Below are 14426 nucleotides of genomic sequence, written 5' to 3'. Positions count from 1 at the left end.
AATACAGATATGCATCTGTTGGTCAGAGATACCTTAAAAAGTTAGGGGTGTGGATCAGAAAACCAGTCAGTATCTGGTGTGACCCCCATTTGCCTCACGCAACGCGACACATCTCCTTCGTGGATCAGAAAACCAGTCAGTATCTGGTGTGACCCCCATTTGCCTCAAGCAACGCGACACATCTCCTTCGCATAGAGTTGATCGGGTTGTTGATTGTGGCCTGTGGAATGTTGTCCCACTCCTCTTCAACGGCTGTGCGAAGTTGCTGGATATTGGCGAGAACACGCTGTCGTACACATCAATCCAGAGCATCCCAAACATGCTCAATGGGTGACATGTCTGGTGAGTATGCAGGCCATGGAAGAACTTGGACATTTTCAGCTTCCAGGAATTGTGTACAGATCCTTGCGACATGGGGCCGTGCATTATCATGCTGAAACATGAGGTGATGGTGGCGGATAAATGGCCCTACAATGGGCCTCAGGATCTCATCACAGTATCTCTGTGCATTCAAATTGCCATCGATAAAATGCAATTGTGTTCATTGTCCATAGCTTATGCCTGCCCATACCATAATCCCACCACCACCATGGGGTACTCTGTTCACAACATTGAGATCAGCAAACCGCTCGCCCACACAATGCCATCCATGTGGTCTGCGGTTGTGAGGCCGGTTGGACGTACTGCCAAATTCTCTAAAATGACGTTGGAGGCGGCTTATGGTAGAGAAATTACCATTACATTCTCTGGCAACAGCTCTGGTGGACATTCCTGCAGTCAGCATGCCAATTGCACGCTGCCTCAAAACTTGAGACATCTGTGGCATTGTGTTGTGTGACACAACTGCACATTTTAGAGTGGCCTTTTATTGTCCCTGGGATCTTTCATTTCAGCTCATGAAACACTTTACATGTTGCCTTTATATTTTTGTTGAGTGTACTTGCTATTTTAAAATACATTTTGGGAGATACAGATCCCCTGCGTGGAAAACCTCTAAAATGGTTCTCATAAGGAGGCAATATTGAACCTAATTCAAAAAGAAGAAAATCGATGTACATGGGTCAGTCCAAGGACACGATGGGGATATTATGGTGTGTGTGTGTGTTCTTGCATTTGTGTGTGTGTGTTTGTGTGCGTGCATTCATGCATGTGTGCATGTGCCTGTGTCTCGCTGTGTGTGTGTGTGTGTGTGTGTGTGTGTGTGTGTGTGTGTGTGTGTGTGTGTGTGTGTGTGTGTGTGTGTGTGTGTGTGTGTGTGTGTGTGTGTGTGTGTGTGTGTGTGTGCGTATGTGCGTGTGTAGGGGGAAGCTGCATTTCCTCACAGACAGGTGAGCCAGAGTCACTGACACTCTGGATTACCAAATTCAATTTAAATCAGGTTTAAGCATCAGCTTAATGTGTTACTCTGGCAAAAAAAATCACTGTTCACCCTAAATTCCAAATCTTCACTTTGACGCCTCAATTAACACCACCTACTCCTTAATTCTGCTGAAGGAGCAAAAGATAAGCTTATTCTAATGCTTTTGGTGGCCATTTTGGTTGTACAGGAGACAAAGGGTGCCAAATCTATGAAAACCTTTCAACCTTGTTTTTGCCAAAATTGATAGTCTCTGGACCCAAGAAATCTGTTTTTCTACTCACTGTTGTCTTCTACCTACAATATTTTGATCAATGTTTTGGTATGAAGGCTCTGTCCCAAGTGGCACACTACTCCGTGTGTAGTGCACGACTTTGAACAGGGCACATAGGGCTGTGGTCAAAAGTAGTGCACTCTATAGGGAATAGGGAACCCGTTCAGATGCAGCCTCTGATTTGGTGATGAGCCCATGGGTGGAGGTCTCTCTGGAAAGAAAAGATTAATGTCCTTTATGATATTAGGCCATTTTTCACTTGGCACTCTTGCCTGGTTTCCGATCGTCATGGGAGATTCCAAATCGATAGGAGTAAGTTATGACTGTCTGGAGAGCGTGTCTGTCTGAGGGAGAACGTGAATGCATGAGAAAAGAAAGCCAAAGTATGTCATGAAAGATAATAAAAAAGATGATAAAAATATTAAAAACAAGGGTCGCTTTAACGCTATTTAGCCATTGAAGGAAAATAGCCAGCACATCACTGTCCATATCAATGTAGCTACACATCATAGCTTAGAATTAGACATGTAAGAACTGTGTATAGGAGTTGCAACATGTGAATGGACAAATGATCTGCAGGTCATGCTTCATATCAACATATCAGCTGAATCTCCCCGAGTAGGGAAGAACACTCACTCCTTCACACACACACACACACACACACACACACACACACACACACACACACACACACACACACACACACACACACACACACACACACACACACACACACACACACACACACACACACAGTGTAACTAGATATTGGACATTCTTATCTCCCCACAAAGAGCTCCCTTTTCCCTTCCTGCTCCTGTCTTTCATCAGCCCTGTTTTCCTTCAACTTGTCTTCACTCTTCATTTTCACTCCCTTCCTCTCTCCCGGGTTGAGCCCCCCACTCCCTCTCAACACCTCTTGTTCTTCTTGCTCATACTCCCCATCAATGTTATCTCTCTCCCCATCCCTCTGTCATTCCCCCCATGCTTCTTTCTCTCTCCCATCCCTCTGTCTCTCTACGGGTGTAGGATTCTCCTTTACCAGAGCAGGTACGTCCTTGTATACATCCTGACTGTGGCTCCATGAGGGCCTCAGCCTCAGCTTCTTACTCGTATTGGTTTATTCTCCGGACAGAGAAAGGAATACGTAAGACAACCTCAAATATTTTGCACTGAGCCGGAGATGTGGAATTAAGAACTTGTCCTGTTCTCTTTAACGACTGGTTGTACATTTTATGCTTCGGTCTTTCAGCTAGAGATTTATGGTTTTCCACCCCCCTCCGCTAACTAAACATCCACTCTGTTTCTCTTTCTCTCTCCTTCCTTCTCTCTTTCTTACTCATTCTTCATCCACTGGCTCTCTCTCTCCTCTTTCTCTTTTTTCTCTCTCTCCTTCTTTCTTCTGTTCTCTCATACTCTTCTCCCTCTCTTTTCTCTCTGGCCTGCAGGAAGGTTTTGCAAGGTTGAGCCTCAGGTTTGTAGCCGTGTCCCTGGGTGACTTCCATAAGTACTTTCCCTTCCCATCTCTCCCTGCTTTCACTGCTGTTCACCAGGAGGTGCACAGGTGGATGACCGTACGTACGCAGTCACGTGGTCACCCGGTCCGGTCAGGTTAAGTGTGTAGTTTTGGCCCCTCAGGTCAATCCTGTGTCTTAGTTTTCTGGTTTCAGAGACTCAGAGTCTGACTATGCAAAATGTATGTATTGTGAAGCGGTTGGTTTAAAACGTCTTTTAAGATGTGTGTAATTACTAGTAGGGTTTGACCACGAGCGAGCCAATCGAAACATTGGCCTGGCTCTCTTTCATCTCTTTCGCTCTGTTGGTTCTCGCTATGTCAAAGAGTTATCCTCATCATTTTTTAAACTTCATTGTGGAAGAGTATTGCCCCCCCCCCCCCTCCCCCCACGCTGCTGCTACTCTCTGTTATTATCTATGCATAGCCACTTTAATAACTCTACCTACATTTCCTCAACACCGGTCGCCCCGCACATTGACACCGGTACCCCCTGTACATAGTCCTGCTACTGTTATTTACTGCTGCTCTTTAATTAATAAGGGCTTGTAAGTAAGCATTTCACTGCTGTTGTATTCGGCGCATGATTTGATTTGATTTGACATTCACTGAGAATTTAAAATATCTTCTCGTAGGAAAAGTGTCAACGAGGGCATGGCCATGGAATATTTTACTTATGCAATGAGCGTAAATGTAATTAAGCCATCTCCAAACTGTTTGAACACAACCAAAGGACAATCAAAATGTATCACGGGCGAAAAGCATGCACATTAAAAGAGAGGGAAAAACAGAGACGAAGAGAGAATAAACACGTTGAAAGAGTAACAACCTAAGAGTCTGGGGGACTCCCTCTGCCCCCTATGGCACAAATGAACCCCTTTTTATTTATTTACTTAACTAGGCAAGTCAGTTAAGAACAAATTCTTATTTTCAATGACGGCTTAGGAACAGTGGGTTACCTGCCTTGTTCAGAGTCCAACGCTCTAACCACTAGGCTACGCTGCCGCCCCCTTGAAGACAGAGGGCGTGGTAAGCACATTTATGGCATTCCTTCAACAATAAAAGGTCATCAAAACCAACCATAGGCTTTTAACAGAGAGAGCAATATGGGGACAGGGGAGTTATACTGCAACGCCACAACTTCTGATGTGAAAAGGGCTTTAGAAATACGTTTGATTGATCGATTGATCGATTGAACTTCAGTAAGGGAAGAAAACCACATAAAAGTGCATTCCACTCCTTCATAGTGCTGCCTAACACTGCGTAGCACGGGCAGATTGAAGACGCAGCTTAATTCCTTGTGATCAATGGGAAGGATTCAGTGACACGCTACGCCTCATTCAACGTCAACGTCATCTGACATTGACTAACTCCTTTTCACACTTCACCAAGCGTGGGGCAGGGACACTCGTGAGATGAGATGGTGAGGATAGGAAGAGGGCGAGTCAGAGAAGGGGTGAGGCTGGGTAGGGGAGGCATGTGTGCGGTGCATCCCATTGGAGTGAAACCACCAGTACGGCTGGTGTACTGCTGCTGCTGACACAGCTGGGCCCGGGCACTGACTCCAGCACCGCAGCCGCACCGCTCTCCTGGAATGTACCAGGCCGTGCCGACTGGGAGTGAAACCATAACAAGTGCAGGAAACTGATCAGCACACTCTGGACTTCACGCCGTCCGCAGGACACCTGGCGCGGACTCCAGAAACCCAGATGTGTGTGAGAAGAAGAAGTCTTCATCCCAAATGGCACCCTATTTCCTTCACGGTGCACTAGGGAATAGGGTGTCATTTGGGACTCGTTTAAAGAGAAACCCTCAAACCTAGACCTCAGACCTCAAGCCCCAGGAGTCCACCCACCGGGACAGCTGCTTACAGCAATTACTTATCTACGCGTTCTTCTCTGGCTGTTCTCAGCCTTTACTCTCCTGTACCTGGAAACTCACACATGAAAGCCCACCAATAAAAAGTCATACTGAGCTCACTCATCCACATCAGTAGCTGGCAGCAGAAGATCTGAAGGTATTGATGCCCAGGTTGGTGATTGAAGGCCAAGAAGGCCCATAACAAATCCTCCTTTATCCACAGATTTAAAAGGAGATGTGGGGGTTCGGCCGAAAAGCTAATGGCCTTCCTATGTCAACCACCCACAGAAAAATAAATATGTCCGAAACCTTGAGGACTAGGGAGGTAATTTTGAGCTGGCTTCAATTTGGCAGAGGAGAGACTGATGGGAATACCATATGAATTCACTCAGCCCATGCGTGTGTGTGAGAGGGAGAAGTGGAAAAGACAGACGGCAAAAGGAGAAACAGTAAAAAGAAGATCTGTTGAATATGTATCTTTGCATAAACCCAAGGTCATATCCGTTCGGCTTCTTCGAACACAGAAAAAAGAGAAAGAGAGTTCAATGGTTATCTGGGTGACTCCGCACATATGTCAGTACTTGTGTCAAGACTCCACCAAAAGCACATATACACATTTCAACATGTGGTCACAAAATGTTAGTGGGACATGTGTGTTGATATTACACCTTCTAGCTTTTAATATGACGATCCCAAGGTCTTTGTGCTGGAAAGAATGCCTGAGGTAAGCTTGAGTTCACTCTCCTCGCTCTCACTCTGAAATTCAGCCATCTTGTCCTGAGAGAGTTTGGATATGCTGGAAAAAAGGTCGAAAAAGGTGGTTGGCTCAATGCTCTGCGAATACCTGCCTTACGGATCAGCCTGCATTTCATGAGAACACGGACTACTATTGCCAGCCGTAGTCCCAAAATGACTGGAATTCCCCAAAAGAGGTTAAACGGAAGGACATACTCGAGGAGGAAGTCTGATAAACAACTTGAGACAGACAAGGTAAACAAAAGGGACAGAAAAACTTTCACAATCATCCCTTTCACTTTCAGTGAGACATCGTATTGTAAAATCACCCCCATCCCAGACTATACCATTTTGAGGACAATGTCCCTAGTATAACACCAGGACAACACCAGTACCACAGTGGAATAGGTATTTTTTGGGGCCAGGGTATATTACACTATATATACAAAAGTAAGTGGACACCCCTTCAAATTAGTGGATTTGGCTATTTCAGCTACGCCCGTGGCTGACAGGTGTATAAAATCGAGCACACAGCCATTGCATCTCCATAGACAAACATTGGCAGTAGAATGGCCTTTCTGAAGAGTTCAGTGACTTTCAACGTGGCACCGTCATAGGATGTCACCTTTGTAAAGTGGAAACATCTAGGAGCAACAATGGCTCAGCCGCGAAGTGGTAGGCCACACAAGCTTACAGAACGGGACCGCCAAGTGCGGAACTACATAGCGGGTAAAAATGCACCACTCACTACCAAGTTCCAAACTGCCTCTGGAAGCAACGTCAGCACAAGAACTGTTCGTCGGAAGCTTAATTAAATGGGTTTCCATGGCTGAGTAGCCGTACACAAGCCTAAGATCACCATGCGCAATGCCAAGCATCGGTTGGAGTGGTGTAAAGCTTGCCGCCATTGGATTCTGGAGCAGTGGAAATGAGTTCTCTGGAGTGATGAATCACACTTCACCATCTGGCAGTCCGACGGACAAATCTGGGTTTGGTGGATGCCAGGAGAGCACTACCTCCCCGAATGCATAGTGCCAACTGTACTGTACTGTATGTTGGTGGAGGAGGAATAATGGTCTGGGGCTGTTTTTCATGGTTCGGGCTAGGCCCCTTAGTTCCAGGGAAGGGAAATATTAACACTACAGCATACAAATACATTCTAGACGATCCTGTGCTTCCAACTTTGTGGCAACAGTTTGGGGAAGGCTCTTTCCTGTTTCTGCATGAAAATGCCCCGTGCACAAAGCGAGGTCCATATAGAAATGGTTCGTCGAGATTGGTGTGGAAGAACTTGACTGGCCTGCACAGAGCCCTGACCTCAACCCCATCGAACATCTTTAGGATGAATTGGAACGCCAACTGCGAGCCAGGCCTAATCGCCCAACATCAGTGCCCGACCTCACTAATGCTCTTGTGGCTGAAAGGAAGCAAGTCCTCACAGCAGTGAGTGTAAAGCCTTCCCAAAAGAGTGGAGGCTGGTATTGCAGCAAAGGGTGGACCAACTCCATATTAAATCCGATGATTTTGGAATGAAATGTTCGACGAGCACATACATTTGGTCATGTAGTGTATTTTTGGGCCTCATAGTTGGAATCACCAAAGTCTATGTCTTTAGGCCAAACTCCGGGGTAAAGTCGTACAATGTCGGTTGAGAGTCTCCCCTAAGCAGTTTAGAAGACACCCCTCTCCATTGAACCTGATGGAGAGGGGTACACACCGGTTACATGTAGCAGTGAACAACCCTATGAAAACACATTACGCTTCGGGGGTTTAATACTCAAGCTAGGCATAGAGAAAAAGAAATGGTTCATTTACACTATAGTTTAAAAGTTACAAGCACTGCACTTAATGATCATCATGCAAATAGTTATTTTGTACAATAACAGCTCCAGAGTGAGGAGACGTGCCTATAAGAGCATGGTAGGCCAGGCCAACAGCTGCCATTGCCTGCGTCCCAAATAGAAACCCTATTCCCTGTATAGTGCACTACTTTTAGCATAGTCCTCCCAGGGCCAAGAGCAGAATCCCCTCCCTGGTTGGGTTGCACAGAGTTCAGCAGCTCCTCTCCTCAGCCTGGCTCTTCTCTGCTCCTACGAGGCCTTACACATGTCCAGAGTTCATTTACATAAATGTAAAAGCGAAACTGGCCTTTGCTATTTGGCCTCGTTGCCTAAGAGCTCTCGTCTAGTCCGTATGCGTCCAAATTGGCACCCTTTAAACTTCCATAGGGCTCTGGTCAAGAGTAGTGCACTACATAGGGAATAGGGTGCCATTTTGGACACATCCAATGAGTGGAGGGCTGGCGTCTCGTGATGCAGCGCGCTCACACAAACACAAACAGGATGCTTCCTCTCAGGTGACACTTTGATGAGAGAGATTGTGTTTTAGCACAGTTTTGAGTTCGTCTCCACTGGTGCCGGGGTAAACATGGGGATCATTCCTCCCTTCATCACTCCATGCTCCCTGATGGACCTGAGTCACACTATGTGTGGATGACTAATTCTGGACTGAAGCAACATTCTCCAGACTCTTTGGATCAACAGAACAATGGCGGAGTACACTCTCTCTCTCTCTCTCTCCGTCTCTCAATTCAATTCAATTCAAGGGGCTTTATTAGCATTGTAAACATATGTTTACATTGCCAAAGCAAGTGAAATAGATAATAAACTAAAGTGAAATAAACAATAAAACATTAACAGTAAACATTACACTCACAAAAGTTCCAAAAGAATAAAGACATTTCAAATGTCATACTATGTCTATATACAGTGTTGTAACGATGTGCAACTAGTTAAAGTAAAAAAGGGAAAATAAATAAACATAAATATGGGTTGTATTTACAATGGTGTTTGTTCTTCACTGGTTGCCCTTTTCTTGTGGCAACAGGTCACAAATCTTGCTGCTGTGATGGCACACTGTGTCACGCCCTGATCTGTTTCACCTGTTCCTGTGATTGTCTCCACCCCCTCCAGGTGTCGCTTATTTTCGCCAGTGTATTTATCCCTGTGTTTCCTGTCTCTCGGTGCCAGTTTGTCTTGTATGTTAGTCAAGTCAACCGGTGTGTTTTTCCCGTTCTCCTTTTGCTAGTCTCTTTTTGCTAGTCTTCCCGGTTTTGAACCCTGCCTGACTCTGGACTACTTTTCATCCTGCCTGCCCTTCGGTACCTTTTGGACTCTGAACTGGTTTTGACCCTTTTGGCTGTCCATGACCATTCTCTTGCCTTACCTATTGGATTAATAAATATTGTAAGACTCCAATCATCTGCCTCCTGTGTCTACATCTGGGTCTCGCCTTGTGTCATGATACACTGTGGCATTTCAACCAAGAGATAAAGGAATTTATCAAAATTGGATTCATTTTCAAATTCTTTGTGGATCTGTGTAATCTCAGGGAAATATGTTTCTCTAATATGGTCATAAATTTGGCAGGAGGTTAGGAAGTGTGGCCAGTGTACACATAGCCTGTCTTATCTTGAGAGCCAGGTCTGCCTACGGCAGCCATTCTCAAAAGCAAGGCTATGCTCACCAAGTCTGTACGTAGTCAAAGCTTTCCTAAAGTTTGGGTCAGTCACAGTGGTCAGGTATTCTGCCACTGTGTACTCTCTTAAGGGCCATATAGCATTCTCGTTTGCTCTGTTTTTATGTTTAATTCTTTCCAATGTGTAGTAATATTTTTGTTTTCTCATGATTTGGTTGGGTCTGATTGTGTTGCTGTCCAGGGGCTCTGTGGGGTCTGTTTGTTTGTGAACAGAGCCCTAGGACCAGTAGTATAAAAATAATTTTAAGTACTACTTAAGTAGTTTTTTGGGGTATCTGTACTTTTCTTTACTATTTATATATTTGACAACTTTTACTTTAACTTCACTACATTCCTAAAGAAAATTATGTACTTTATACTCCATACATTTTCTCTGACACCCAAAAGTACTCGTTACATTTTGAATGGCTAGCAGGACAGGAAAATGGTCGAATTCATGCACTTATCAAGAGAGCATCCCTGGTCATCCCTACTGCCTCTGATCTGGTGGACTCATCTGGTTGACTAACATGCATCGTTTATAAATTATGTCTGAATGTTGGAGTGCCCCTGGCTATCGTTAAATTAAAAAAACTTGAAAATGTGGCCATCTGATTTGCTTATTATAGGGAATTTTAAATGATTTATACTTTTGCTTTCAATAATTAAGTATCTTTTTGCAATTACATTTACTTTTGATACTTAAGTATATTTAAAACCAAATACTTTTAGACATTTACTCAAGTAGCATTTTACTGGGTGACTTTCACTTTTACTTGAGTAATTTTCTATTAAGGTATCTTTACTTTTACTCTATGACAACTGGGTAATTTTTCCATCACTGCCCAAGACCAGCTTGCATAGGGGACTCTTCTCCAGGTTCATCTCTCTGTAGGTGATGGCTTTGTTATGGAAGGTTTGGGAATCGCTTCCTTTTAAGTGGTTGTAGAATTTAACGGCTCTTTTCTATATTTTGATCATTAGTGGGTATCGGCCTAATTCTGCTGCAATCATTATTTGGTGTTTTATGATGCACACTGAGGATATTTTTGCAGAATTCTGCATGCAATCTCAATTTGGTGTTTGTCCCATTTTGTGAATACTTGGTTGGTGAGAGGACCCCAGACCTCACAACCATAAAGGGTAATGGGTTCTATAATCGATTCAAGTATTTTTAGCCAGATCCTATTGGTATGTTGAGTTTTATGTTCCTTTTGATGGCAAAGAAGGCCCTTCTTGCCTTGTCTCTCAGATCATTCAGAGCTTTGTGGAAGTTACCTGTGGCGCTGATGTTTAGGCCGAGGTATGTATTGTTTTTTGTGTGCTCTAGGGCAACAGTGTCTAGATGGAATGTGTATTTGTGGTCCTGGCAACTGGACCTTTTTTGGGACACCATTATTTTTGTCTTACTGAGATTTAATGTCAGGGTCCAGGTCTGACGGAATCTGAGCAGAAGATCTAGGTGCTGCTGTAGGCCCTCCTTGGTTGGGGACAGAAGCACCAAATCGTCAGCAAACATTTGACTTCAGAATCTAGTAGGGTGAGGCTGGGTGCTGCAGACTTTTCTAGTGCCCTCGCCAATGCGTTGATATACAGTTGAAGTCGGAAGTTTACATACACTTAGGTTGGAGTCATTAAAACTTGTTTTTCAACCACTCCACAAATTTCTTGTTAACAAACTATAGTTTTGGCAAGTCGGTTAGGACATCTACTTTGTGCTTGACACAAGTAATTTTTCCAACAATTGTTTACAGACAGATTATTTCACTTATAATTCACTGTATCACAATTCCAATGGGTCAGAAGTTTACATACACTAAGTTTACTGTGGCCTTAAACAGCTTGGAAAATTCCAGAAAATGATGTCATGACTTTAGAAGCTTCTGATAGGCTAATTGACATAATTTGAGTCAATTGGAGGTGTACCTGTGGATGTATTTCAAGGCCTACCTTCAAACTCAGTGCCTCTTTGCTTGACATCATGGGAAAATCAAAAGAAATCAGCCAAGACCTCAGAAAAGTAATTGCAGACCTCCACAAGTCTGGTTCATCCTTGGGAGCAATTTCCAAATGCCTGAAGGTACCACGTTCATCTGTACAAACAATAGTACGCAAGTATAAACACCATGGGACCACACAGGTGTCATACCGCTCAGGAAGAAGACGCGCTCTGTCTCCTAGAGATGAACGTACTTTGGTGCGAAAAGTGCAAATCAATCCCAGAACAACAGCAAAGGAACTTGTGAAGATGCTGGAGGAAACAAGTACAAAAGTATCTATATCCACAGTAAAATTAGCCCTATATAGACATAACCTGAAAGGCCGCTCAGCAAGGAAGGAGCCACTGCTCCATAACCTCCATAAAAAAGCCAGACTACGGTTTGCAACTGCACATGGGGACATAGATTGTACTTTTTGGAGAAATGTCCTCTGGTCTGATGAAACAAAAATATAACTGTTTGGCCATAATGACCATCGTTATGTTTGGAGGAAAAAGGGGGAGCTTGCAAGCTGAAGAACACCATCTCAACCGTGAAGAACGGGGGTGGCAGCATCATGTTGTGGGGGTGCTTTGCTGCAGGAGGGACTGGTGCACTTTACAAAATAGATGGCATCATGAGGCAGGAAAATTATGTGGATATATTGAAGCAACATCTCAAGACATCAGTCAGGAAGTTAAAGCTTGGTTGCATATGGGTCTTCCAAATGGACAATGACCCCAAGCATACTTCCAAAGTTGTGGCAAAATGGCAAGGACAACAAAGTCAAGGTATTGGAGTGGCCATCACAAAGCCCTGACCTCAATCCTATAGAACATTTGTGGGCAGAACTGAAAAAGCGTGTGCGAGCAAGGAGGCCTACTAACCTGACTCAGTTACACCAGCTCTGTCAGGAGGAATGGGCCAAAATTCACCCAACTTATTGTGTGAAGCTTGTGGAAGGCTACCCGAAACGTTTGACCCAAGTTAAACAATTTAATGGCAATGCTACCAAATACTAATTGAGTGTATGTAAACTTCTGACCCACTGGGAATGTGATGAAAGAAATTAAAGCTGAAATAAATAATTCTCTCTACTATTATTCTGACATTTCACATTCTTAAAATAACGTGGTGATCCTAACTGACCTAAGACAGGGAATTTTAACTCAGATTAAATGTCAGGAATTGTGAAAAACTGAGTTTAAATGTATTTGGCTAAGGCGTATGTAAACATCCGACTTCAACTGTATATGTTGAGGAATGTGGGGCTTAAGCTGCAACCTTGTCTCACACCATGGTCCTGTGGAAATAAATTTGTGTTTTTTGCCAATTTTAACCGCACACTTGTTGTTTCTGTACATGGATTTTATAATGTCGTATGTTTTTCCCCCAACACCACTTTCCGTCAACTTGTATAGCAGACTCTCATGCCAAATTTTATTTCTGAAATCAACAAAGCATGAGAAGACTTTGCCTTTGTTTTGATTGGTTTGTTTGTCAGTTAGGGTGTGCAGGGTGAATATGGTAATTTGGTAAAAAGCCAATTTGACATTTGCTCAGTACATTGTTTTCACTGAGGAAATGTACAAGTCTGCTGTTAATGATAATGCAGAGGATTTTCCCATGGTTGCTGTTGACGCATATCAAACGGTAGTTACTGGAGTCAAATATGTCTCCACTTTTGTGCATTGGGGTTATCAGTCCTTGGTTCTGAATATTGGGGATGATGCCAGAGCTGAGGATGATGTTAAAGAGCTTAAGTATAGCCAATTGGAATTTGTGGTCTGTATATTTGATCATTTCATGTAGGATACCACAGGCTTTTTGGGTTGGAGGGTTTGTATTTTGTCCTGTAGTTCATTCAATGTAATTGGAGAATACAGTGGGTTCTAGTAGTCTTTAAAAGCTGATTCTAAGATTTGCAATTGATAATGTATATGTATGTTTTTGTTTTTTGTTCTTTGTTATAGAGCCAAAAAGATTAGAGAAGTGGTTAATCCACACATCTTTGTTTTGGATAGATAACTCTTCATGTTGTTGTTTGTTTAGTGTGTTCCAATTTTCCCAGAAGTGGTTAGATTCTATGGACTCTTCAATTACATTGAGCTGATTTCTGACGTGCTGTTCCTTCTTTTTCCGTACTGTATTTCTGTATTGTTTTAGTGATTCACAATAGTGAAGGTGTAGACTCAGGTTTTCTGGGTATCTATGTTTGTGGTTAGAATGGTTTCTCAGTTTCTTTTTTAGATTTTTCATTCTTCATCAAACCATTTGTCATTTATTTCATTTTCTTAGGTTGTCTACTTGCATTTTTTTTATTTGATAGGGAAGCTGAAAGGTCAAATATACTGTTTACACTTTCTAACGCCAAGTTTACATCTTCACTAATAGAGTGAAATGTTTTGTCCAGGAAGTCATCTAAAAGGGATTGAATTTGTTTTTGGTAGATTTCTACACTACATTCCTTCCATCTATAGCATTTCTTAATATTGTGCAGTTCCTTCGGCCTCGATGCCTCATGATTGAGGATTGTTCTGTTCAGTTAGACTGTGATTTTGCTGTGATCTCTCTCTCTCTCTCTCTCTCTCTCTCTCTCTCTCCCTCTCCCTCTCCCTCTCCCTCTCCCTCTCCCTCTCTCCCTCCCTCTCAGGAGGGGTGTTTCTGTCTCCCTCTTCTCTCTTTTACTCTGTATGTATGTTTGAGAGTGTGAGTGTGCACGGTGTGTGTATGTCTATCTATGAGTGTATGTGTGTTTATGAAGTTGTGACATCCTGACCCAAGCAAGCTGTGATTGCTGCTTTTGGACCAGTGGCGGGGTTGGATCGCACACGCTGTCAGCCAGAATGAGCTGTTGTGTTTAACCCTGCACGGTCCAGACAGGAACGCATCACTGACCCCCTGACCCAAAGGCAGTGGGGAGACAGACTGCCTTGTGTCTATCCCTATTCCCTATATGATGCATTACTTTTCACCCATAGCCCTATGGGTAGTGCACTTCATAGGGAATAAGTTGCCATCTGAGACGCATGCAAAGTATCACTCGATGGTGATAAGGGAGATTGCTATTTCTCTCAGTAGGGGATGGGAGTAAAGACAGTAAGGAGAGTTGTGCTCTACTCACCGAACCTCTTGTATCCAAAAGACTGTACTTCCTCCTCGTCTGCAAAATCGTCTGTGGGCATGACAACA

The 14426-nt window shown here is 43.5% G+C and overlaps 1 protein-coding gene across 2 annotated transcripts in view; it reads right to left on the bottom strand.

Moving 5' to 3' along the window:
* The window catches only part of LOC120051154 (collectin-12-like), a 61665-nt gene that overhangs the window by 43130 nt on the left and 4109 nt on the right, over nt 1-14426 (bottom strand). The window contains exon 2 of one of the 2 annotated variants that reach the window (XM_038997862.1): nt 14359-14409. In XM_038997862.1, coding sequence (XP_038853790.1) covers nt 14359-14409 — 51 coding nt within the window. Of the gene's footprint in view, nt 1-14358; nt 14420-14426 lie in introns of those variants that run through there. The other variant, XM_038997861.1, reaches the window with a different exon arrangement.

This window comes from Salvelinus namaycush, chromosome 7 (genome assembly GCF_016432855.1).
Source record: "Salvelinus namaycush isolate Seneca chromosome 7, SaNama_1.0, whole genome shotgun sequence".
NCBI classification, from domain to species: domain Eukaryota; kingdom Metazoa; phylum Chordata; class Actinopteri; order Salmoniformes; family Salmonidae; genus Salvelinus; species Salvelinus namaycush.
This window is presented reverse-complemented; position numbering and strand designations above follow the sequence as displayed.